Raw genomic sequence first — 25,435 nt, forward strand, 5'->3', positions numbered from 1 at the left:
CTCCCTCTCTCTCTGCTCCTCCCCACCTCTCAAATAAACACTGGAGAGAAAAAAAAAAAAAAAAGAGTTGGATGCTCAACTGACTGAGCCACGTAGGTGTCCCTAGTTCTTGTATCCTTTTAAGAAATCTTTTCCAGGGTGCCTGGGTGGCTTAGTCGGTTAAGCGTCCGACTTTCGCTTAGGTCATGATCTCGCGGTTCGTGGGTTCAGGCCCCGTGTCGGGCTCTGTGCTGACTGCCGGCTCAGAACCTGGAGCCTGTTTCAGTCTGTGACTCCCTCTCTCTCTGACCTTCCCCTGCTCATGCTGTCTCTCTCTCTCTCCTGCTCATGCTGTCTCTCTCTCTCTCTCTCTCTCCTAGAAATAAATAAAACATTAAAAAAAAAAAAGAAAGAAATCTTTGCCTACCCCCAAATCAATAAGATATTTTTGTGTATGATATGAGCTAGGAGTCAAGTTTAATTATTTTTGTATGGATAGTCAATTGGCTCAGCTCCATTTATTGAAATGACCAACTTTTAGCCACTGCACCACAGTGGCATTTTTATCATGAATCAAATGTCCATATATGCATGGGTCTGTTCTGGATTCTCTACTCTGATCCACTGGTCTTTTTGTTTATATTTACACCAGTACCACACTATCTTCATTACATTATATTTATAGTAAATTTTGATATCTAGTATGGCAAATTGTCCAACTTAGTTCTTCATGATTATCTTGGCCACACTTGGTCCTTTGCATTTCCATATTAATGTTATAATCAGTTTATTAATTTCTGCTTTTCGAAAACCTGTTGAATTTTCCTTGGCATTGCATCTGTAAATTTACAGAGCAGTTAATGGAGAACTAATGCCTTTGATATATTGAGTATTTCAATCCATGGATATTGTATATTCCTTCACTTATTTCTATCTTTTAAAACTCCTCTTAATAGTATATTATAGGCCTCTGTATTATACATCTTTCATTTATTCCTCAGTATTTGATTACTTTATGCTACTATAAATAACATTTTTTGTTATTTTAGTATTTTTAAAATTTTTTTATATTTTTATTTTATTTTTGAGAGAGAGAGTGTGAACAAGGAAGGGGCAGAGAGAGAGGGAGACACAGAATCTGAAGCAGCCTCCAGGCTCTGAGCTGTCACTGCAGAGCCCAACGTAGGGTTGGAACCCACCGACTGTGAGATCATGACCTGAGCTGAAGTCGGACGCTTAACCGACTGAGCCACCCAGGCGCCCCTATAAATAACATTTCTTAATGTCAGTTTATTGTGTGCATACAATTGATTTTTGAATAATAACCTTATACCCAGAAACCTTGCTAAACTCATGTATAGTAATACTTCATCCATAGATTATCTTGGATTTTCTTAGCGCCTTCATTTCCAATCCTTATTTCCTTTTCTTCCCTAAATGCACTAGTTGAACACCTTAATTCGCTGCTGAATAAAAGGAGTAATAGTGGACACCTTTGTTTTGTTCCTGATCTCAAAAGGCAAACTTGCGACTTTTCACCATTAATATCATGTTTGGTTTTATTGATTATCCTTTTAATCCTGATTTTCTTTCAAAAGTTTTTAAAAATTATTTAAATTAATTATTTTATTTTACTGAATGCTTTTCTGCATATCTTGAGATAAGCACATGACTTTCTCCATTAGTTTGTTGACATGCTGAATTGCATTCATTGTCTGTCTCATGTTAAGCTATTGCATTAACTGTCTACTTATGCGTTTGATGGTAAACTCCCATCTTTTACCCAGGAGAGATCATTTGTTAATAGGTAGTCCATTCCCTCTCTCCCTCAATCTCTCTCTTTCCATTTCAATCTCAATCTCTCTTTTCATCTCTCTCTCTCTCTCTCCACTACTCTCCCAGAAGGCTTTCCTTGGCCCTCACCTCCCCCATTTCTCGGGAAGATGGGCTTGTGGGAAATAAAACGCCAAGGCCTGGGGTCCATTACTCTGCCACGCCACCCTCTGGGAGCAGGGCCGCAAACACAAAAGACCAAATGTGAATTAATGTCTCACTAAGTCATTCTCCCCCCAGCTAGACTCTTGGCTTTGGATCCCCTTGATTGGAATTCCAGAAGAGCATTCATGGGCCTTCTGTCCAGAGACCCTGCCTCCACTTACTTTCCAAAGGGAAAGGGGTCCAAACCTCCCTGCCTTGCTGAGGCGAGTGGAGTGGCAGCCCTGGGTGGACAGGGTGGTTTGGGTTTAGAGCTGCGAGGACTGCCAAGGGGATTCTGGGTGCACAGACCCCCCCCCCTCATTGGAGACAGAATGGAAGAGACTTCCCGACTCCAAAGGTATAGGAAAGGTTCTCAGCAGGACAATAACAGAAACAAGACCATTTTGGCGGGCCAATTCTTTAGGTAATTTTATTCCCTGAGAGAGGAGGAGCCAAGAGTTTAAAAGGGGAAGGAAAAATGCCTTAGCAGGTCTGTTGTTCCTTGGGGCCCAGCATCCTGCCATCTTGTTTCTTCAAAGCCTTTCCTTCCCCATCCCCCCTGCCAGCCTGGGAATGAAAGCGGGTCCTGATGCCCCTCTGGCTGTGCAGGGGGCCCCTGTGGCGGGGGGACGGGGCTGCCAGGGCTCCCGGTGGAGCTGGGAGAAGTTCCTGAGCCGCCCGGACAGGGGAAGTGTGGATGCATCTCCCTGGCAGGGCTGCAAAGGGCTGTCTATCTGGCACTGTGGCCAAGGGACACCCCACAGTCGGGCAGCCATCCCGTGAGTCCAGGAAAGCCCCCTGGCCTGGGTCCCTGTCCCTGATGGCTCTCTCGGGGTTCCACTCACCTGGGAGCCTGGCTCCCCTCCACACATCCACCCAACTCACCCGCAGTCTGAGTTTACCTTCAGGTGGGTGGAGGAGGGTCTGGCCACTTTGGGGCTGGCGTGGACTCAAGCCCAGCCAGCGTCGGCTTCTGTGGTGAAAGCTGGTTTGTCTGGGGCTGCTCCCTCAAGCCCTTCTTGGAGCGAGGCCTAGAGGGCCACCTTGCCAAGACAAACTGTGGCCGCCGGGCGGAATGTGGTGGGGTGGCTGCCGAGCAGGGACAAACTTGGCAGGCCTCTCAATGGTGCCCTGGCCCGTTCCACAGCATGGAGCCCAAGGGTCAGGCCAGGCCAGGAGTAGTTACCAAGCCTGCTGGCCATCTCGCTGCCCTCTTGTTGAGGGAGGCAGGGACATCCCTCTCTCGGTCTCACCCGAAAACCTTCATCTCATGATGAAGCCTCAAGGTTGACAGTGTTCCTTCCAACCCGCTTCCTCGGGGGAGCGGTTCAGGAGCAGCTGGGGGAAGAGGGGTCGCGGGGAGCTGTTTGTGCCTGTGTGTGTGTGCCTGCGGTGTGTATGGGCAGAGTGGAGGCTGTCAGGGAAGGAGGAAGAATCCCAGCAAGGCCTCTTCTTCCTTCAGCAAAACCCAGTCTGGCGGGGCTACCCTGCCATTAGCACTTGCCATAGGCTTATTCCCTTGGGTGGGGTCCCCTGAAACAGAGCTGAGGTGGGGCCTTGGGTGCCGGTGAAAGAGCTCTCTGGAAGAAAGGCAGTGAGGGAGCAGGATAGAGCCGGGGAAGGAGCTAAGAATGTCTCAGCCGGAGTCTGACATGATCCCAACACAGAGCTCTGGAGCTTGAAGGTCACCATATTGGGCCCTCTCCGTGGCAAGGAGATAGCTCTAATTGCTCCGTGCCAGTCAGTCTTGGCCAGACTGCCAAAGTGGGGTGGAGTGTGTAACCCCAGTGTCAAGAGGCTCCCGTTTGGCTACGAGCAGTACTTAAGAGAAGTTGCAAGCTGTTAGCGGCCAACACCCCCTGCAGTCGAGGGATGGGTGTGCTGGCTGGTGAGAAGGTTCTGGGTGCGACACTGAGGGCCTCCACCATCCCCATCTCCAGCACCTAGAGAACAGGGGCTAGGCCCTCAGGGTACCAGTACTTCTCAGGTACAAGGACCCCCTTTCTATCTCAAGAGGGGCCCACGGGGAGCGTCCTGGGAGGCCCAGGGAGGGCAGATGAGGCCCACAGCACTCTGTAGCAGAGGCGGACACATGGCGAGCAGGGCCGTTGACTCCAGAGCGGTCACTCACTGGAAGGTGATGGGTGGTGTCTGCACCAACTCTGCTGACCCAGGGCCCCAGGTTGTTGGGACAGATGCCTGTACACGCTGTCCGCCTTCTTGTGCCTGTCCCCTCCCAGCCAGGGCCACCCAGGATGGACCCGGTTTCCCTTCTCCACCTCCCAGGTCAGGTGACCCTCAGTGGCTCCCGAGAGGAGGGGGAGGGCTGGCAGTCTTCCTAACCCTCTAGTCTCTTGCCAAGACATCGTCTTGGCATCAACGCCTGCTTCCCTTCTCATACTCAAGAGCCAATTTCCAAAACAAAACAAAAAACACTGAGCCTGCCCTGTTTCTTCCTCCAAACTGCTAAATCCAAAATGCACATGGAAAGGTAACTGTGTCCCGAAGTCAACTTTATCTCATGTTAAGATAGCCATGCCCGGGGCACCTGGCTGGCTCAGTCGGTGGGGCATGCTTGATCTCGGGGGTTGCAGATTCAAGCCCCACGTTGGGTGCACAGATGACTTGAAATTAAATCTTTATGGGGCGCCTGGGTGGCTCTGCCAGTTAAGTGTCTGACTTCGGCTCAGGTCATGATCCCACTGTTTGTGAGTTGGAGCCCTGCATCGGGCTCACTGCTGACAGCACAGAACCGATTGCAGATCTTCTGTCTCCCTCTGCCCCTCCCCTATGCTTTCTCTCTCCCTCTCCGTCTCTCTCCAAAATAAATAAGCATTTTATTAAAAGAAAATAGGAGAGGCAGAAACAGCTCAAGAAACAGAGACAATACAAGAGCCAACACTAGAAAGAGCCTACCTGACAGAACGCTACACAGATGTCTTCGTGTTGAATTTACACGTTAGTAAGTGCCCCATCCCCGCCCTTACAAGCTCTCCTCTGAATTGCAGGGGGCAAGGCGCCTAGAAACTACATTTTGTGGGCTTCTTTGCAAGCTGGGGTACAGGTGGATTTTTTGGAACATTTTATTTCAAACGTTGGGCGGAATCTCTACGCCCAACATGGGGCTCGAACTCACGACCCCGAGATCAAGAGCTGCATGTTCCACTGACTGAGCCAGGCAGGCGCCCCAGTTACAGTTAGATTTTGCCAGTGGATTTGGTAGGTTGGAGATTAGAAAGTGGAAGGAAGGAAGGAGTGATTCTGCTTCAGGCTCGAGGCACGGCAAGTGATCATGGCAAGTGGCTGCATATGGTCCGTAGCCCCATTTTTAGGTAAAACTCCTTTCTCTCTTTTTCTCATCCGGCTCTTCCCAAACCTTTATATCCAACATCCAGCATTAAAATTTCCTCTGCTTAAAATACCTACGTGGGCTATTTCCCTTGCAAGGCTGACACATAATTTGCCCTTCAGTCTGAATGAAACGAATCAAATCTTGCCATTTACCAACACTCTCCAAAGATGACTCGTGGCGCGAATTCTAATGTCCCCCGCTGTTCTGTCTTCCTCGCCTTGTCTCTCCCTCTTGGAGCTCTCTGTCCATACCCCACCCTTGGCTCACCTCCCACCTAACCTCCGAGAGCCTCGTATCTGTTGCATCCTTGACCTTTTGAATCCCTACCGAAATGCACTGCATTATTTCACACCCACGTATGTAATCCCATCTATGCTCCCACAGGGAACCCCAGAAGGTTCTCTTGACAGTGAGCCCCAAGAGGCTGGGAGGCCACTGTATATCCTGGACTCCTTGCATGTCTGGGCCTGAGCACTGCAGCGGTGCCTGCTGGAGAAGCTGATTGGCTGATGAGTTGCCCTGGCAAGCCTGAAGTTCAAGAAGAACCCAGGCGGGATCCTCTTTCCACACCATTTCTCCAGAAGTCACCTGATGCGAGCCTGGAGGCATGTGCGGAATAGAATCGGGAAGGAGGGGAAGCTGAGGCCTGGCCCAGGGGCAGGATCTGGGACACAGAGACCGCAGGAAGAATGCCTAAGGTACCAAGGAGCTTTAATGAGCCTCAGCACCTCTTCCCCAGCTCTGTCCCTCCCGCTTTCAGTTCTCGACAGGTCCAGCCTGCCCAAGGCTCCAGGCCTGTGTCACCTGGAGGTGTCAATTCTTCTGTCCCCTCAGGCGCTCCAGCCGCCTCCGAAGGTCTGGGGGCACCTTGGCCCCAGAGGCAAGCAGTTCGCGAAGTCTTTGTTTGGGAGTCTTGGTGAGGTGGAAATTGCAGGGCACTGGGCCCTCTTCAAAGGTGACCCGGCAGCTCCTCGTCACTGAGTGATAGCCCTCAGCACTGGCGGTCACCACATAGTCCCCTGGGGTCAGCAGGCGCCAGTAATCCCCGCCCCATGCTGACAAGAGTGAAGGGCAAGATCAGGATTCAGTAACCCTGCTTCCCACCCTGCCTAAAGCCCGCCCACACCTCCGCCATCCCCTCCCCGACACACCTGTCGTTACATCGTGGTTAATCCCGTCCACAGAAATGATAGCATCGGCAATCCCAAGCTCTGTGTCCTTGTCCCGCACAACTCCTGCGATGCCCATTCGCACCTGTGCGGGAAAAGGCTATCAAAACCCTTTTCCTTCCGCGTGACATGTGACCTTCACTTCATTGTCTGGCTCTGTTCACGGCAAACTTGAAGACGGCACATCTATGTTCCTAGGTAGCAATACTCGGGTAAAAGTAGCTCCCGATGCGGGCACCTGGGTGGCTCAGTCGGTTAAGCATCCAATTTCGGCTCTGGCCATGATCTCAATTTGCAAGTTCGAGCCCCACATCGGGCTCTCTGCTCTCAACACAGAGCCTGCTTTGGATCCTCTGTCCCCCTCTTTCTGCCCTTCCCCGGCTCCCACACATGCTCGCTCGCTCTCAAAAATAAATCTATGTATAAAAACAAACAAACAAACAAACAACTCCTGATGCATCTGAACAGGAGAACTACAAACACCTGGTGGGAAGGCCTATCTTTGGGCTTCCCCAAGTTCAGCGACACTTGACATAGGGCTTGTCATTCTGGGACCCTTGGAAACGACACTGACAGGGCCATTACAAGGGATATAGTTCCTGTGGGATGTGACGCGTCTAGGCCAGGGCACCCCTGTGCGCTTGCATAATGGGTCTTTTCTGGGAACGCTCTCCCCAGGCAGCTCTGGGACAGCTCCACGGACTCGGGTCTACACTGCCATGGGGTCTCCTCCTCCCAACTAATGTCTGACGCCGCCCTGCCGGCAAACTGCACTTCCGGTGCTCTGACCCTCCAAGTCCACCTGATGCCAAGCGTGACCCAAGGCCTCTGGGAGTCAGCACGCGCAGCGGGACACTGGGAGGCGCCCCCTGGTGGGAGCTGCCACCCTACACGGACAGCAGACCGCAGCAGGCGGGGGTGGGTGGACTCTCGGATCCTACCTGTTCCAGGTAGGTGAGGAGGGAATCCTTGTTGTTCTCCCACTCCTGGGCCAGCTCGCTCTCGTGCGGGAACTTGTCACAGGACAGCTCCACGGTGACCTCAAAGCAGTTGGTGTGCAGGTAGCTGAAGTCGTTCATACCTAGGGTTGCCACAGACACCGGAGCCTGAGTGGCGGGTGCGAGCCCCGCCCGCCTGGCGCCCTCCTCTGCCAGACTCGGCCCGGCGGGAGTCAGCACCGCTGTTCTGGGTGGGGTGAGCGGCCGGTCTTACGGGGACAGGGTTCGGGGGCCAGGGCTAGCTCTCCCCTAAGGCACGTACTCCCGGGGACCGTGTGCCAGTCGGCACCGTTGATGATGTTGCCGTGGGAGGAGAAGTCTTGGCTGTGGCAGGGTCGGCGGTCTGAGTCCTGCATGGCCCGGTTAGTGCCAGCATAGACGGTGCTGAGCCAGCGGAATACAGAGTCATCCGGGGTGGGCGTGAGTTCACGGGCAGCCCAAGGGGTCCGAGTCATGTCGAACGGGTAGGACACCACGAGCTCACCCCCGTGGAGGTTGGCGCTCAGCACAAAGGGTATCCTCTGCATCCAGTCGATCACTGCCCGTGTTTCAGGAGCCACCTAGTCACGGTCAGGCGGGGTGAGGTGGCACACAGAGACGAGAGCCCCCGGATGACCCCGCGGCCCTTCCCCAGAACACTCACAGTGGCGTTGGGCAGGGTGTAGTAAGTGGGCAGTGGCAGGTGATGGTTGGGGACCGTGTCGGGCACTAGCCCATCATCCTCTGCTTCCCAGAGTGGTGTGTTGAGGTCGGCGAAATTATGGTTGAGGTCAATGCCCTGCTGGTTCCAGCGGCCCTCTGCCCAGCCAACCAGCTCGGAGCCCTGCCAGGGAAGGGGCTTGTTCCAGCCAAGCAGGTACCAGCGCAGAAGGGGCAGGGTGGCCCTCATGCCAGGTGGCCTACCCGGTGAAAGGCGGTCTCATAACCGTCAGGGTTCATGGAGGGCAGCAGGTGAATGCGTGTCTCGGTGAGCAGCCGGGTCACCCGCGGGTCCCCTCGCAGGAACTCACGGCACAGGTACTGCATCAGGAACAGGACCAACTCCCGCCCCAGGGCCTCGTTGCCATGCATGCCGGCCACATAGCGCACCTCAGGCTCTCCTGGGAACACAGGGGCTCGACGTCGGCGCACGCCCACAACCCTTCCCTGTGCCTACCTCTCCCCGCCCAGAACCTGCCAGTACCCAGCTCATGCTGGCCAGGGTGGTCCGACATCTCCATCACATACAGCTTCAGGCCCTGGTAGCTCTTCCCAATGCTGTAGATGCGGGTGATGTTGGGGCACTGCTCGTTCACCTGCTTCATCAGCTGGCGGGGAGGGGGACGGGCAGAGTATAGCATGGCACAGGGCACGGGAGGATTGGACCCAAGGGTCAGACCACATGAGGCCACGGAAGGACTCACAAACACCAGTGGTGGCCCACACAGATGGGGCACCACTGCCCCGAGCAGGAGAGAAGCAATAGCAGCCCAGAAGGAAGGGTTAGAACGAGAGAAGTACCATCACTTCTTTCAATTGGGACGGGGTTTAGGGGTCAACGAGAAAGAAGGGCAGGACAGTGGGGGGAGTGGGGACATGAGGACAGTCACAGTAGGCTCCGCCCTGGTGGGAAGGGGACCTGAGCTAGGCAGCTCCTCCCTCCTGGGTCACAGGAGTTCCCGTCTGACCTTCCTCATGGCCTTGTAATTGTGATGCCGGAAGTCCAAAGGGTCAGAGGATGCCAGTGCAGGCGCCTTAGGGAACAGGTCATTAGGATCTGGCGGAGAATGAATTCATGGTAAAGGGGGAGTCTCTGGGGAGGTTTCCACCCTGCTCATCCAGGCCTCGTCTCACTGCCCACCTGAGACGGGGCAGGCCAGGATCTCTGCCCGGAGGCAGGAATCGCCTCCCTGGAGCCAGGTCTGGGGCAGCAGGCGAACGAAGCGGGCCACCTGGGGCTCAGGCAGGAGGTTCAGCACTGGCGTCTCGGGGTCTGAATTGGCAGGAAATACCTGGCGGCATCAATTCCATTAGTGGGACTGCTCAAAGCCCAGCAGCCTGGCCCAGAAGCAGAGGAGGAGCTCAGGCTTTCAAGCTCACCACCAAACCCACCCTGGTGGTCTGGCCTGGAGCCCTGAGCTCTCTGTCAAACACAGACCACCCGCCCACCCCTCCGACCCCCTGCCAACGGGCAGCTCTAGGCCACCAAGCTTTCTGGCTTGGTCACAGCTTATTAGACCAATATGGCCACATCAATGGGGAACAGCCAGTCCTAAAGCTGACCAGGGCCCTCGCTGTAGCCTGGTATAAAAAGGGGTCCATGGGATGGGAAAGCCAGTGTGGTGGGGAGGTAAGAAGCGGTGCAAGGGTCTGAGGCCCATCAGTAGGAAAGGGGGTTCCAGTAGGAAGCTGTAGCATGAAGTGGCACCCACCCTGCGGAGAAAGTATGTGGGGAGGAGGTAGGCATATTCCAAAGCAGCTTGGCCCCACGGCTGCATGGTGGCTGCCACGCATCTTGACAGCAACCCCCTTTCTCCTGGGATGCTGAGTGGGCATCTGTTCCTTGACCTCACAGGAGCCCCAGCCCAGCCCGTCAACCTGCAGTGGGCCCCGGCGCCCATGGGACCGCTCACCGCATCCATCCCACTGCTACGGTTCTTGCTCCCCCACCACGTCCGACTGTCATTGCTGAACTGGACCTTGTAGGATGTGACCCAGTCGTACCTGGCGGGAGTGGTGGGGAGAGATCATCGGTGGCTTCATGACTCCCCCACCCCAACCCTCCTGAGTCTGCCCATGACCTCCCGGACTGGCCTAGCCTGCCTCACCTCCAGACAGAGTTCCTGCCCTGTGTGATAATGCCCGAGAAGCGGGTGGGGTGCTTGGCATCCACCTGAAGCCATGGCTCAGCATCCTGGGGCTCTGCACACCAGGCCCCGTCATAGAGATCACCATCCTCCAGGCCTGACTGTGGGCACAGGATGTGGCGATCAGACCCAGGTGAACAGCCCAGGGTGGGGCAAGATGGGCGCTGGGGAGGGGTGGGGAAGCCGTTCCTCGGGGCTGCCCTGCTTGGAGCCCGGGCTGCTGACCTGGATGTTGAGCCGTCCCCGGTGTGGTCCCAGACCAAAGGACTGGCTGCTGGAGGCCTCGAGCTGGCTATCTGAAACTCGCAGGGACTCCAAGCCCAGAGGCGGACAGCCTGGGGCGGGGACAGAGCAGTGAAACGGGACCAGAGAGAGAGAGAGAGAGAGAGTGGTCACGGCAGGTAGGAAGCCGAGCCTACGCTTGCCCACGTGCTAGGCAAGCTGGGGCCATGCCTATGCCCATGAGGGCCAAAAGTGACATGACTATGTGGCCCGCGGGCTGCAAGTTCGGGCAGGGCCCCTGGGGGAACGCAGTACCTGGTTGCTTCTCCTCCGGGAGGTCAAGGGCTCCCGCAGGGGTGGTGATAGCTGGAGGCCTGGTAGTCACCAACGGTCTGGGTCTAGTTAGCTTCCTCCGTTTCTTTATAATGACCTTTTTCTTGATGAAGCGAATCCGGGCGCTCTGTTCTGAGGTCCCTGGAGGCACATCAGGGCAGGGAAGAATGGCAGATGGAGTGGTCTGCCAGCCCAGGAAAGCATGCAAGCCCACAGCAGCACCCCCTCACCTCAACTATCCAGGGACCTTAGTGTGGGCTTAGTCTGCCCCCCACCTGCCTCTCCCACCACTTTCTTGGCTCCTTCTTCTTGTCATGACTGCATGTTTGGCCGGCCTCAATGCTGACCCTCTCCAACGGAGAACTACACCCAGCCACTGGGAGCTATTTGGTTGCTCCAAAGAGCTGAGTCTTCAGTTCTTTATCTCCAGGCCTTTGCCTTGACTGACCCTCTCCATCATATCATCCACACTCTTGATCTTATTGCCTAATCCCCATTCTTTGAATTTCAGCCCAGGAGCCTTCCTTAGCTCCAGACTCCATCTCAGGCTCCAAAGCCTCAGTGCTGCTTTTATTGCTGCATCTGCCCTCTGGGCTGAGATGTTCTGTCCTTAGATTCACATCTGCCCGGGGGTTCAGGCTTTCCAGGGCTGGACCCGTGTCCTGCTCGCCCTCAGCACGGGGCCTGGAACACGGCGGATACCACCAGCTCCCCACCCACCCAGGCTCTACAGGTACCTCTAAAACGAGCTGGACATTTTCCTATCAGGTGACGCATGCTTTTCCACCTACTGTTTCTTCTTGACTGCTCTCTCTTTTTAGCGCTTCCTAATTCAGAGAGATCCACCCTTCAGGACCCAGTTTCACTTGCCTCCTCTGAGAAGCCTTCCTTGAGGGCCATCGCTTGCCTTCCTCCTCTACCTACTCGCTAATGAAAAGTCAGGAAGTCAGGCTGCCCGTCTCTCCCCTTCCCCTGATGGTGCCCCTTTCCTCCTGGCGGCCTCAGCAAAAGGCAGGCTCCCTTCCTTGCTCCGTTCTTTCCTTCCAGCCCCTGCCCTTGAGTTCTCTCCGTCCTAAGTCTAGCTCGACACCATTTAGTCTGGTGCTTTTGTCCATCCCTCTTTTCTCCCCTTCTCCTGGCTCTGGTCTCAGTTTCCTCATCTGTGAAAAGGGAAGGTTTGGGGCTGGAAGAGGCAGCATCTTACTGCCTCCAGTCCCAGGACCGCTGACTCGGTCTGGCCGGGAACTGAGGCTGCTGAGTCAGCAGCCGTAACAAGGGGCAGGGAGGGGAAAAAGGGAGGAGTGTGTGGGTTTGTGCGTGTGTGTGTGTGTGCGCGCGCGCGCGCGTGCGCGCGCTGGGGAAGGGTCGGCACACAAGCTCCAGGCAGGGAGTGTGTGAGCGTGAGTGCGTGTGCGTGCGTGCGTGTGTGTGTGTGTGTGTGTGTGTGTGTTTCGGGGAGTCGGAGAAGGGTCGGCACAGTGGGCCGGGGTAGGGTAACCGACTAGCCCGAGAAGCGGGCCCTCGGTCCGGGCGCTCACCATTATCCTTCCCCGAGGGCGGCTGTGCCGGGCTGCTACTCGGGGCCAGGGTCGAGACCGGGGCCTTGGTGGTAGCGGGCGGCGCGAGGTCCGGCACGGAGGTGCCGGGCGTCCCCAGACCTAGATCGACGGCGGGCGCAAAGGTGGCCAAGGCGAGCAGGAGACCCCACATGGCTGAGTCAAAGGTGCGGATGCGCGGGCCCCGCTGCGGTCGGTGGATTTGTCTCTTCCTGCCCGGTGCTCGGGAGCCCCCCGCCCCTTCCTGCTGCGGCCGCACGCCCCCTGTGCCTCCGGCCCGCCCACCGCACGCCCGCGGGCCTTGGACCCGGGAGGGGAGGGGAGGGGAGGGGAGGGGAGGGGAGGACAAGGCAGGGCAGGGCCCGGGCGTTGCTCGCTGGACAGACCCCGGAGCGGCGGACTGGGGTCTCCGCACCCACCGACCCTGCCCCGCCCCCTCCGGCCGTGCCGAGCTCACCCGCCCCGCGGGTGCGCTGCCGTCTGTAGTCTGCACACCCCCTCGGCACCCCCGATTCCACTTAATCCTGCGAGGCGCCCGCCCCACAGTGGGCACCTACTTTGCATCACACACCATGCCAGGCACTTTGCACACGGCCTCTCAATCGAACCTCATTTTACCAACTGGGAAACTGAGGCTCAGAGCGCCCAACTGACTTGGCCAAGGTAGCAAAGCTGAGAACTTTGGGGAGGAAACTACTACCGGAGAGGGAAATCCATCTAGAATCAGAGGCCCCCTGCCAGGGCGGATGGGACGGAAAGAAGAGGGGAAACTGAGGCGCGGGGTGAGGCGGGGGCGGTGAGGCGGGGAGGACTAGCCCTCCAGGAATCCTTCCGAAAGACAAGGGGCCCAGCCAGAGGCGGTGCTTCCCATCGCCATCCCCTTCTCCGGCCCCGCCTCTCTTCTCTCTTCCTTCCCCTGCCCTCCCCTACTCCTTTGCTCACCCGGCTGCCACGTTCTGGGGTTACATAATCCGAGAAGAGGAGCGAGAGCCGCGATACCCGGAGGGTTGGGGCCGTGGGTGGAGGGGCCGAGGCCTGAGGCGCGCGCCTCTGGCCCTCCCTGCTGCCTTCCCCACCCCCACCTCATTCTCCTCCTGGGGCCAGCAGCCCGGGGTCTCTTGCTGGCTGGTTGCCCCCATCCCGATCCAGGGATTCCAGAGCGCAGGCCCTTTCGCATTCCCGCTCCCCAGCCCCCCTCTGACTCCCCCACACCAGATCGCCTCCCAGAAGGAAGGAAATGCGTCCACTGGGCGCCTCTGGCCACTGTTTTGTCTTTGCAAGGAGCCCGCCAGAGATACAGCCATCCCCACCTAAGAAGCGATGCCCAGAGGTGGCCAGGAATCCTCTGGAGTGTATGCCGCCCTGAGCGAATATTGTTTGCAGCGCCTCTATATAAACAATTTGAATCATCCCAAATCATTCTGGCGGCCTGATCTCACATGATCCCTCCAAAGAAATACCACCCCCCACCCGATACCTCTGGAACTGACCCAACACCAACGGCAGAATCACGTCCTGAAGCCCCTCAAGGCATCTGCCCCAACCCAAGCATACTGGGTAGAGAGACCCCTCAGCGGGAGTAACCAGGTCAGGGCCTTCGGGGTCTGGCTTCTGCCTTGGAGCGCCAGCCTCGGCAGCACTGCTAGGTCCCAGGCAAGAGGGAGGATTAGAAAAACTCAAGGTAGGACGACGAACCCAAGGGTCCCTGAGGCGTGGGGCTGGCCAAGTCAGGGGCAGAAAGACACTACTGTACACTGAGGCTTCTCGGGGTGGGAGGTCAGCACAGGCTCCCGAGGAGCTAGAAGTGGGTCTGAACGGGCCCTGAAGGCTGCTCCCCCTTCCTCCAAAGCCCACTCTGGCCACTTCTCTTTCTCTGGCCCCAACCTCACCCAAGTTTGATAGGTGGGTGTGAGGGGCCACCCAGCTAGGACATCTCAACCTTCTGAGGCTCCCACCCACAGTTAAATCAGGTCAAGTTCCAGGGCATCTGGGTAGTGCAGTGGGTTAAAGTTGAACTCTTGGCTTGGCTTAGGTTATGATCTCATGGTTAGGGAGTTCCAGCCCATCTAGGGATTGGTGGTAGTGAATGCTTGGGATTCTCTCTCCCTCTCTCTGCCCCTCCCCCACTTGTATATTTTCTCTCTCTCTCCCTCCCTCTCTCTCTTTCAAAATTAAAAAAAAAAAATGGGGGGGGGTGCCTGGGTGGCTCAGTCACTTAAATGTCCGACTTCTGCTCAGGTCATGATTTCCCGGTTCCTGGGTTCGAGCCCCGCGTCAGGCTCTGTGCTGACAGCTCAGAGCCTGGAGAATGTTTCGGATTCTGTGTCTCCCTCTCTCTCTGACCCTCCCCTGCTCATGCTGTCTCTCTCTCTCTCTCTCTCTCTCTCTCTCAGAAATAAATAAAATATTAAAAAAAAATTTTTTTATTTTTTAAATTTGGTCAAAGTGCTCCTGGCTTAAGCCCCTAGGGCATTCACCTGCAAGGTCCTTCATGGCAAGGTTCTTCCCTACCCACACCTTTCCCCTCTCATCACCCTGGGCTCTTCTCCTGGCTCATATTCCTCCAGCCACGCTGGCGTTCTAGCAGTCCCTTCAACACACTGGCCCCATCCAGCCTCAGGGCCTTTGCACTGGTTCACCAGGTTTGCCTCCTCAGTCTACAGATTGCTTTTCAGTATCACCTGTTTCCAAAAAGCCTTTGCTGACCATTCTGATGAAAGCAAGCCTCATCCTCTACACACACTCTTTCCCCTCACCCGTTTTATTATTGTCTTCAAGGCACTCAACACTATTTGAGATTATCTTGTTTTATTATGTGTTCACTGCCTGGGTCCCCACCTCCAACACAGGTAACCCACACTCCAGAAGAGCTTCTTATACCCAAATGTTCACAGCTACACCTCAGGACCTAGAACAACACTAGTCAGTGCTCTAAAAGTATCTGTGTAAGGGAGCCTGGGTGACTCAGTCGGTTGGGCGTCCGACTTAAGCTCAGGTCATGATCTTGCGGTTAGTGGGTTCGAGTCCTGCATCAGACTCTGTGCTGATCGCTCAGAGCCTGGGGGCCTGCTTCGGAATCTGTGTCTCCCTCTCTCTCTGACCCTCCCCTGCTCATGCTCTGTCTCTCAAAAATAAACATTTTTTTAAAAAGTACCTGTGTAATATCTTCAAGGTTAGAGAGGCCTTGACCAAGTGGGGCTGAGGAAATGGACTCTCCCCAACAGTGCAAGTTTCTGTAGGAAAGAGATGGCAGACCACGAACTGGGGCACATGTCCCCGAAGGAACTGGCCCGATGGGGCATGCTAGCCACCCCTGGCTGATCCCTCAGAGGCTCAGATCTGTGGGATGCTGGTACCTCTTGTGTCCCCTGTGTTCCCTCATCCTTCTCATCTCTTACCCCTTGCCTTTCTGACCTGTGACTACCTTCGGGGCCACTTCGTGTCCCTCCATGCTCCCTGAGCCCCTCAGATCCTTCTTATGCTCCTTCATTAGTTCCTCATCCCCACACGTATGCTCCCAGATCGGCTGCTGCCTTTGGCCCTTGTCACTTGGTTTCCTGGGCTGCAAGGGTGCCAAGCCTGGAGGCAGGTTCTAGAGGCACAGCTCCAAGGCTATAGCAGCAGGTTTGCACTCAGGGGCTCGCAGCCAGGTCTCTAACTCCGGGAGCCATGTGGAGAATTTTCACCACCTCATGAGGGCGAGGATATGATGCAAAGCCCAAGCGAGCAGGACTGAGCTGTACCGGCTGGAGACAGCTGCCCCAAAGAGATTTGGGCTTAAGGGGTGACCTGGGAATCCCCTGCCGGCTCCCCAGGGCGGTCAGGTGGCTGGAGGTGGAGAGGAGAGCTGACATTGGCACCACGCAGGCTTAATTTCACACCCACCTCCGCTGTTTATTTTGTGTGGGTATCCTTGGACAATCATGTGCTCTGTGAGCCTCTGTTTCCTCATCTATAAAATGGGGACAATATCTTAGCCTCGGGGTTTTTGCGATGAAGTGAGATAATAAGTGGTTCCCAGGGGCTGCTAAGCTCACCAGGTGAACTAAGGGTGGGAAAACAGCTTAATACAGCCCTCTTATCCCCACACACATGGATGGAATAAATCAAGAAAAGAGGCCATGTGTCTGGCTGCACAGGTAGAGAAGCAGTGGAATCTACTCCCTGGTGCTGGGGCACAACTCTGTATTAAGTGCTCTCCCTATGATGCAGGTGAGCCTTGATGAGAGACTCCCTCCCATGGCACCTCCATGCACTGGGAGGCATCTCCCCACATACCCATCCTTTGCTCACCACCTCTTCCCCCCCCCCTCCCCGCCCATCTCTCTTTTGCACATCAATGTCTTTGAGAGCCCTCCTTCTCAAAGTGTGGCTGAGGACCAAGGGCACCAGCATCCCCTGGGAGCTTGTTAGAAATGCTGAATCCCAACCCCAGACCTACTGCATCAGAATCTGCATTTTAACAAGATCCCAAGAGGATTCAACCCCAGGAGGTTCATGTGCACATTAAAGGCTGAGAAGCACTAGATGGAGATTTAGAGCACCTCCATCTAAAAATGCATGAGCTCCACAACTTTCAAGTTTGATGGTGTTTGATGCTGTCACTGGAATTCTTATCTCAAGCTACAAGAGCACATCCATGTAACGTGTGGAAATTGGTATTTCATTCATCCTGGGAGGGTATATTCCTGATCTCTACAGTATGACCCTGTATTCATTTTCTTTATTTTTAACTAAATCATTTTAACCACAATACTAGAGGATATAGTTTTAAAGGTAAATCACATTGAGGCTTGCAACAGAAGACTCTTCTATTCTTCTCCATTCCCAGGTCAATCACTTTTAATTCTGTTATTTCTCCTTGTATTTATCTCTCTGCTTCTAGTGCTACATAGAATTTTTCTACGTCTAGATGTCATCTGTAGATTTTCTGCTATGGAATTAAGGATTTAGGTCCTCTACCACCCTCCCCTACACATATATTCAAGTACATAACGCACTCCTTCCATCCTCCCAAAGAGCTAAATCACGGGGATGGATATTCGGTGCTGATATTATGGCCATGTAAATATTATTGTTCAGCTTTTTGAGTTCCCTGGAGTTAGCAATTACTTTGTTTTATCATTTGCTTGGTTTTCTGGGCACCAATTGATAATTTAATCCCAAAGCAACCAACAGAACTGAACATTTATTTTGAACATAGCTAAAGACCACAGATAATCAATCTCATTTTCTTCTGGAGACATCCCTTCTGGAGCATCTTGCTTTTGAGCCCAGGCTGGCTTGTTTGCTCTCTTCATTTGGAAGCACAGCTGCCATCCTGAGCCTTTCTCATCATTGCTTTCCTGTGTTTAGCTTCATTTCTTTAATCTCATATTGTCCTCTTGGTTTAATGCCTGATTTTGCTAAATCACATCCTCTGATAGTTTTCTTTCTAGGAAAGATGTGTGAGGTCAAATTTTTGAGAACCTGCATGGCTTAAAATATCTTGATTCTATTCTCATACATGATAATCATTTGGACAGATACATGTTTTTAGGTTGGAAGTAATCTTCCCTCAGAATTTTGCAGGCATTGCTTTATTACTCTTGGAAGAACCAGAGTAATAACAATCAGTGAATGGTCCCAAGGGCCAGCAGCATTGGCTCTATGAGCTGTTGAGCCCATCACTACCAAAGATGTCAAGTGTACCAGGCTTGAGTCTTTGGACAGGGCCCACTGGAGGCAGATATACCATCTGGTTCTTTTTTATGTTTATTTATTTTAAGAGAGAGAGAGAGAGACAGAGAGAGAGAGAGAGAGAGAGAGACCATGCACATATGCACATGAAAGCAGGGGAGGGGCAGAGAGAGAGGGAGAGTAAGAATCCCAAGCTGTCAGCACAGAGCCTGACACAGGACTTGATCCCATGAACTGTGGGATCATGACCTTGGCCGATATCGAGAATCTAGATGCTTAACTGACTGAGTCATCCAGGCAACCCTGATGCCTGATACTTGTTGTCTCCTCCCTTAGGGGCTCTACAGTCATTGTCCCTGTCTTCTCCCCTCCCCCATCAGTTTCCTTCCAAGTATAGTGTATGGACACGGATTCTATTCCTAGTTATGATCCACTTCCACTCTTGTCTCTCAAGTCACTGAACTGAGATGTGCTGGAACTTCTGTAACCACCAGCCATTTACAGGCTCTCATGGGAATAGGTTTCTTTTTCAGATGATCAATCCCTTCCTTATCTGTTCATTTTCCTTAATTTCATTCTCAGAGGGTACCTTTAACCTCCAGTTTGGGGGTTACTATGATGTGGCCCTCTTACATTCACATTATCTATGCCATTTCTGGAATCCCAGTATCTGGAACACTTCCCACAAACCATAGAGCTTAGCAACAGCCCCCCGGTGCCCCATCCCTCAGCAGTCTGGTGGGACCACAGCCCCAGAAAGCGTAGGGTACTTCCTGGCAGAGCCTCTTTCTGCACTTCAGGGCTGCGGTCCTGAAAATTCCCCCACAAGGGCCCACAGGCATCACCCAGCTCTCAGGGGAGAGAGAGCTGCCGACAGGAAGACTGAATGATTGCCCCCTAGACACACAGCTCTGGGAACCCACAGGATAAAGAAAGCAGCCCTTCCTCTCTTGCTCAGCTGCTCATGTGACAATGGGGTTAGAATGCCTTCCTGGTAACTCAGATCCCCACGGTGGGGCCTAAAACAGAGAATTCCCAAAGGCAAGAAGATGAATCTTCATTCTCAGAAATCGCTGACTCCCTTCTGACTAAGCCCCACCTAAGCTTATGAGACCAAAGCCAGCAGCAGCCCTCTCTCTACCCTGGGGCCCCACCTGGCCATAGGTCACAATGCCCCAGCTGCCCAGTCCTGGAAAAACGGACTGCAAGGTGAGGAGGGTTTGGCGGATGGGTGTGTGGGGAGGGGGAGATTCCCACCGAGTTCACCCTTGAGTGTTTACCAGGGCCTCCCTCCCTCCCACACTCCCTCCGACATCAGTCCTTCCTGTCAACTCCACCTCCCTCCATGACCCAGCTCTGTTTACGCAGGCCCAAAGCCCTGGCTCACCCTACCCCGGTCCCTCCCAGGGGCCTGGGTGCTAGGGAGGGGTCGTGGAGTCCAGCGGGTCCATGTATGTCCCCCGGGGGCCTAACCTGGCCCAGCTCCTCGACAGTGTCCTGGGGCTAGGGGCACTGGGGCTGACAATTCGGGCAGTCTTTTCCACGCCTGGCCCAGCCTTGCTGCTGCTGCTGCTCCTGGTCAGCTTCCTGGCCTTCGACCTGCTCCACTGGTAAGTGTGCACGAGCCTGGCAGGCACACAAGTGTAGGCAGGCGAGCAAGTGGTCAAGTTCTTGGAGCCCAGCGGCCACCTTCTCTCCCCGCAGGCCCGCAGATGCCCCGGAGCCACAGCACACACTTCTCACGGGAAGCCAGAGTCAGGGGGCCGGTGAGGGTCCAGGACGGCAGGAGGCTGTATTCCTATCTAGGGCAGTGGTCCCAGGAAGACTCAGCCCCCAGGAGGCTCTGCTACTGCTGCTCCTGGGCCTGGGGCTGCTCCTGGGAGCCCGTGGTGTGCCCTTGGCCCTGCTTGGCCTGGCTTTCTGCCTCCTTCCTTGGGTCTGAGTGCCCTCCAGAAATACACTGGCCATGCTGCTTCCCCGGGTCTCCTTTCCTCCATCCCGGCCTGGGCAGGCAGGAGAATACCCTTGAACTCAGGGGACCTCTGGACCCACAATATGGACAGTGGACACCTGGGTCTGAGTCCGAGGACAGCGATAGAAGGTGAGCTAAGGGACAGGGAGCTCAGGGAAGGATGTGGCAGCCGTTTCCGAGCTTGTGGGTTGGGGTTGGCCATTCTGGCCTCCTCTGTGGTTCTAGAGAATGAGCGTCCAGAAAGACTTACAGGAGAGCAGAGTGGGACTGGATACAGGGTAGCAGGGTAAGAACAGGGACCCCGAGAGAGCTTCCCGTGGGAAAGCATGGGGATCTACATCTGTGGGCTCAGCCCAAGCCCCTGCCAGCCTGGAAGGGCCACGGAGAGCTGTGCAGTGGCTCTTCTCTTGGCTGGACCCCACCCTCTCCCGGGTCACAATGGGGATCCCTAGGGGAGGGTGGGGGTGAGTGACAGCGGGGGCTCGACTCTGGCTGCCAGGCGTCCTGAGCGCGGCAGGAAGCAACATGACTTAGGGGTCTCTGCCCAGAGGTAAGACCTAAGCCCCGGTTCAAAGCCCCACCCCGCCCACGCTGGTACCCACCTGACCCCAGCACCCCCACCTGCCCTGAGGTCCCAGGCCTCTCCAGGGCGGCTTCTGCAGCTGGCCTGGCCCTCTCCCCAGGTGCACCGGGCATGATGCAGCAGCCGCAAGTGGAGACAGATGCCATCGGGGCCGGCGAGGGGCCGCAGCGGGCACTGCCCTGGTCGGCCTGGGTCACGCGGCAGGGCTGGCTGCGCTGGTGCATGTGCCGTGTGCCTCAGAGATGGGCCCAGTGGTGGACCACATCGGGCTGGCGGCAACCCCTTCAGCGTGTGCTGTGGGGTCTGGAGGGGATCCTCTACCTGCTGCTGTCGCTGATGCTGTGCCACGCGCTCTTCACCACTGGCTCCTACCTGCTGAGCTCCCTGTGGCCTGTCGCGGCCGCCGCGTGGCGCCACCTGCTGCCAGCTCTTCTGCTGCTGGTGCTCAGCGCCCTCCCAGCCGTGCTCTTCACCGCCTCCTTCCTGCTGCTTTTCTCCACGCTGCTGAGCCTCCTGGGCCTGCTCACCTCCATGTCTCACGCAGACTTCGCCCAGGACTTGGACCAATAGAAGGGCAACCCCATCCCGCTGCCTGTGTCTGTTGAGCCCTGTCCTAGGGCCTGAGCCCTGGGGAGGGGGAGGGCAGTGGCCTCAGCAGGCCCGGGACACCCAGACCCTAGCACTGCTCGGGCCACGTGTACTGTTGCTAGAGCCTGCAGGGTAGACTGGCCTGACCTCCGGGCACCTCCCTCAAGCCGATGCTGCAGGTACTTGGTGTGGGGCGTCAGGGACTTTGACAAGAAGGAACAGGGCAGAAGGATTAACCAGGGGCAGAGCCGGGCCAAGCCATCTAGAGCTCCCACCCGAGCAGAGTGATACTGCTAGGGCTCCCGTAGCGACTGGCGGCATCTTTTTTCTTGCAGGTGCTCAGCTGTCTCAGCTGCAGACTCACTGAGAATTCCTAGCTTGGTATTCCTCACGCTAACCCCCTCTTTCCACTTCCTCAGGCTCCAGAAAGGGCCCGCGGTTGGAAAGCTGGCTGAGAGAGGGCTGGCCAGAACCCCCATGAGGCCTCAACTAACTCACTTCCCAGTCTTTTCTGCCCAGGCACTCCCCACTTCCTAGACTTCCTACCTTCTGCCTCAGTGCACATTCCCAAGTGGGCCAGCTAGGGTAGTGAGGATCCCAGAGCGTACCTACTCTCAGATTCCTAAGGTCTGTTATTGAAAAATGAACAAGAAGTCCCATTTCCCCACTTATACAATGTGTGGCCATGGCCAGTTAATTCTTTTGCACCTCAGTGGTCAGTGGGTCTCAACCTCGACCCGGGGTTGGTGTGAGTCAAAGGCAATACCTTGTGTGTGAAGTACTTTGTAAAAGCCAGAAAACTACAAGATATTGTACTGAACTATTAGAAAAGTCTGTAGGCTCAAAAGGCCTTCTGACCTTGAAGGTGGTTGAATGAGAAGGAAGCTTCCCTAGGCCTTCAGAGAAATGCTCTGTGACGGATACACGTTTGGCCCCCCAGTGGTTAAACAGGGATGGATGGGTGTGGACAAGATGTAAAAGGCCGTGTGACATGAAATCTCAAAATGTGCAGGTGTTGAACTCTTCTGATTGTGAAATGCCTGGGGCTGGGGTTTGGTGCCAGGGGATGCTTGGACAGCTGTGTGAGTGGGGGAGAGCATAGCCCATGGGTTTCTAAAGCTGTCCCAATGAGCTGCTCACGGTGCCAGGAAGATCTTGGAACGCGGCATCCCTTCATGTCCAGCATGTCGGCCATTCATATATCCGCTAACCCTCCAAACAAAACAGTGACCTGTCATGACGAAGTAAGGCACGTGGTAGACAGCGCTCATCATCCACCTGACGCCTACCCAGTTCCTGACCCTCCCTGTCTTCTACCCAGTCCTGACCGCATTGCCTATCTAAGCCTAAAATTTCTGCTCCTGAAGCCCCAGAACCTAAGTTCCCATCTCTTGCCACCTGAACATTGAGGCCACAGGCACCACCCCTAGAATATGTTTATTTTTGTTAAAGCCCATTTGCTGTGGAGTTTCATGACCATGCAGGCCACTGGTCATATGCTTTCAGCATCGATGCCCGAAACTCCAGGCACGGTCGTTCCTTCCCATTTCCTTGTGGTCCTCCCTCAGGTGTGGCCTGCGAGTGAGGACAAGGTAGGACACGAAGGTTGGATAACCCGTGGTTAGCATAGGCTCTGGCGTATCAGCGGAGGATGGGTCTGAATCCCAGCACCGTTGCTTTCTAGCTCCACGGCCTTTCTGGAAATTGCTACACCTTTTTGAACTTCATTTTCCCCAAGGGTAAAATCAAGGCAAGAACACCTGTTTTAGAGCCCCTGTCCTGGACTAACTCTTCACGCCACAAACTGTAGCTACGCTGTCCTATTTTAGAGATAGGAAGTCGGGCTCAGGGTGGCCACTTGCCAGTGGCCAAGCCAGCTTGTCTGAATCCTAGTTCACCCTAACAGGGAAAGAGATGGGGGAAATACAACCTAACTGAAGACCCGGGGGCTTCTCAATGCCTGTTCTTTTTTTTTTTTAATTTTTTTTTTTTTATTTATTTCTAGGAGAGGGAGAGAGAGACAGCGTGAGCAGGGGAGGGTCAGAGAGAGAGGGAGTCACAGACTGAAGCAGGCTCCAGGCTCTGAGCTGGCAGTCAGCACAGAGCCTGACACGGGGCTCGAACCCACGAACTGTGAGATCATGACCTAAGCGAAAGTCGGACGCCTAACCGACTAAGCCACCCAGGCGCCCCTCTCAATGCCTGTTCTTAAAAGCTCCTGTCAGAGATAAAGCCAGGATGCCAGTCTTGGGTCTGTCATTGACTGGGCTGTGCATAGCTGACCAGGGTCATGACTTCAGAGCCTTGGGGCCATTCTGTTTAAAGGAAAGAGGACATTTTGGCCCAGACCACGCACACTGCGGGAGAAGGGAGAGGAAGAACGTGGACAGGAGCAAGGAGAAGGCCTTCTTCCCTTCCCCACATAAATATGTACCTTCTACCCTTCTGCTCTGCTGGTATAGGATACGGTGATACAGCCAGACTGGAGAGCTGATGGGTAATATTTATCAAATTAGATCAACACGTACCCTGTGACCCAGCAATTCAAAATGAATTCTCACAGAGGCCCTTAAGGGCCTTGCTTCTCAATGTGTGGTCCCACTGGGACCAGCAATGTAGGTATCGCCTGGAAACCGGCTAGAAATGCAGAGTGCCAGGCCCCACCCCAGGCTTGCTGACTCAGAGCCTGCATTTTAACGAGATCTCGAGCAATACATACGGAAACAAACGTTTGAGAAGCATTGCACAAGAAGGGATATGTTTGAGAGCAAGGATTAGACTTTAGGTGGTGGCAGGAGATGGGAAAAATAAAATCTAGTGCATGAGCACAGCCGTTAGAAGAGACACCTACACGTATTGATCTAGAAATCCTAGCACTGAGTGAAAAGAAGCTTGAGTGAGAAATAATACAATCCTTTTGGCACAAAGTTAAAATGCATGCCAGCAAAACCACCTTTATTTTCTCCCTGAGGACATGTAATAACGTAAGATCAGCAGAATGGAATGACTAACTCTAGGGGCCGGTGAAGGGGAGTGCAATATACAGATAAAAGGGAAAAATGGGAGGGACCTTACAGAGATGAAAGAAAAATGATAATAGGAATATAATACCTGGGATTTCTTTAAATGGAGACAAAATCATCCATTTAGAGTTAAAAGACTGAAACTGTAAGCCTGGGGAGAGAGTGAACTGTGCTGGAATGAAGGAGTTCTAGGCCTTTCAAGTTTGGGCCATCAAGGAAGAGCTGCCCCACTGGCCTGAGTGACCCAGATGACCGGGTCGGTAGGTATCTTTGTCTGGCCTCCCCCAGTTCCCCCCCTGCAGTCTGCTTTGATGGGGTGGGGGTGGGAGTTGGGACCCAGTAACCTCAGAAAGATAACCAGACCTGTCGGGGGCAGGAGGGACAGGAGCAGATGCGTCAGCCGCGGGGGTGGTCACGTCTAAGAGAGCAGAGAAGGATCCACAGCGGCATACACAGCCCACAGGTGGGGGTGGGGGTTGGGGGGTGGGGTGAGGGTGGGGGTCGGCACCTAGGACAACCTTCAGCCCCACCCCAAGTGCAGAGGCGAAGTGTACGAGCGGCCGGACGCGGAGGGTCCCAGAGGGCGGTGTCAAAGGGCTCAGGAAGCGGGGACAACGCTCGAGACGGTTGTCAGTGGCCACCCTGGGGTAGGTGAGGGGTCCATCGAAGGAGGAGGCTGTGGGGCGCCAGGGGATCCCTAAGGGCCAGCTGCGGGAAGCCGAGAGGGGGGGGCTCTCCCTCAGATTCATGGGTGCAGGGTAAAGTGTGTCCAGGCTCGCAGATATGGGCAGCGGCTGTCCTCACCGAGAGGCCACAGAGGAGGAGGGAGCAGAGCGGATTCTGCAGGGAGGTGGGGGGGGGCGGGAAGGGGGAGAGCGGCCGGCGCCGCTTAGGGAGGTCAGGCCGGGAGCAGGAGCCAGGTGTGCCGCACAGCGCAATTCGATAGGCTCAGGTGCGCGCGAAAGGGGCGGGGGTGACTGACGGCTGGAGGGCGTCGCATCAGGTGCATTGACCTTGGGCGCAGAGTGGGGCGGGCAAGGCCTGAGGCTGGTAAGGAAACCCTGAGCCAAGCGGGGGCTCGGAGGGCTGTGGGCACCCACAAAGGGAATGTGCTAGCCATCCGGAAAGTCGACAACCCCCGGAATCGCCTCTTGTGGA

At 55.0% G+C, this 25,435-nt stretch overlaps 3 protein-coding genes across 4 annotated transcripts; 2 read left to right on the forward strand and 1 right to left on the reverse strand.

The window, feature by feature from the left end:
- Positions 1 to 6,002: 6,002 nt before the first annotated feature.
- CPXM1 (carboxypeptidase X, M14 family member 1) lies at positions 6,003 to 12,645 on the reverse strand. Its single transcript, XM_039224846.1, has 14 exons — positions 12,415 to 12,645; positions 10,859 to 11,017; positions 10,547 to 10,656; positions 10,283 to 10,422; positions 10,088 to 10,178; positions 9,316 to 9,466; positions 9,143 to 9,231; positions 8,659 to 8,782; positions 8,379 to 8,575; positions 8,119 to 8,298; positions 7,738 to 8,035; positions 7,419 to 7,558; positions 6,460 to 6,562; positions 6,003 to 6,363 (listed from the first exon to the last, which is right to left on the reverse strand). The coding sequence occupies exons 1-14, from the start codon at positions 12,584 to 12,586 to the stop codon at positions 6,122 to 6,124; spliced, it is 2,196 nt and encodes a 731-aa protein (XP_039080777.1). The 5' UTR covers positions 12,587 to 12,645; the 3' UTR covers positions 6,003 to 6,121.
- Positions 12,646 to 19,342: 6,697 nt separating this feature from the next.
- On the forward strand, positions 19,343 to 20,071 carry CUNH20orf141 (chromosome unknown C20orf141 homolog). The gene is given in 3 exon segments (XM_039224872.1): positions 19,343 to 19,571; positions 19,574 to 19,721; positions 19,816 to 20,071. Coding segments are annotated over 3 exon segments (501 nt in total). The 5' UTR covers positions 19,343 to 19,456; the 3' UTR covers positions 20,054 to 20,071.
- A 36-nt stretch (positions 20,072 to 20,107) lies between these two features.
- TMEM239 (transmembrane protein 239) lies at positions 20,108 to 21,253 on the forward strand. Of its 2 annotated transcripts, none has more exons than XM_039224856.1 (2): positions 20,108 to 20,212; positions 20,767 to 21,249. In XM_039224856.1, the coding sequence occupies exons 1-2, from the start codon at positions 20,167 to 20,169 to the stop codon at positions 21,234 to 21,236; spliced, it is 516 nt and encodes a 171-aa protein (XP_039080787.1). In that variant the 5' UTR covers positions 20,108 to 20,166; the 3' UTR covers positions 21,237 to 21,249. The 2 variants fall into 2 exon arrangements, with proteins under 2 accessions (XP_039080787.1, XP_039080793.1); XM_039224862.1 differs by lacking the exon at positions 20,108 to 20,212 and adding an exon at positions 20,567 to 20,633 and having other exon boundaries at positions 20,767 to 21,253.
- The last annotated feature ends 4,182 nt before the right edge of the window (positions 21,254 to 25,435 follow it).

This window comes from Hyaena hyaena, unplaced genomic scaffold (genome assembly GCF_003009895.1).
Source record: "Hyaena hyaena isolate Hyena2069 unplaced genomic scaffold, ASM300989v1 scaffold_16, whole genome shotgun sequence".
Taxonomy (NCBI): domain Eukaryota; kingdom Metazoa; phylum Chordata; class Mammalia; order Carnivora; family Hyaenidae; genus Hyaena; species Hyaena hyaena.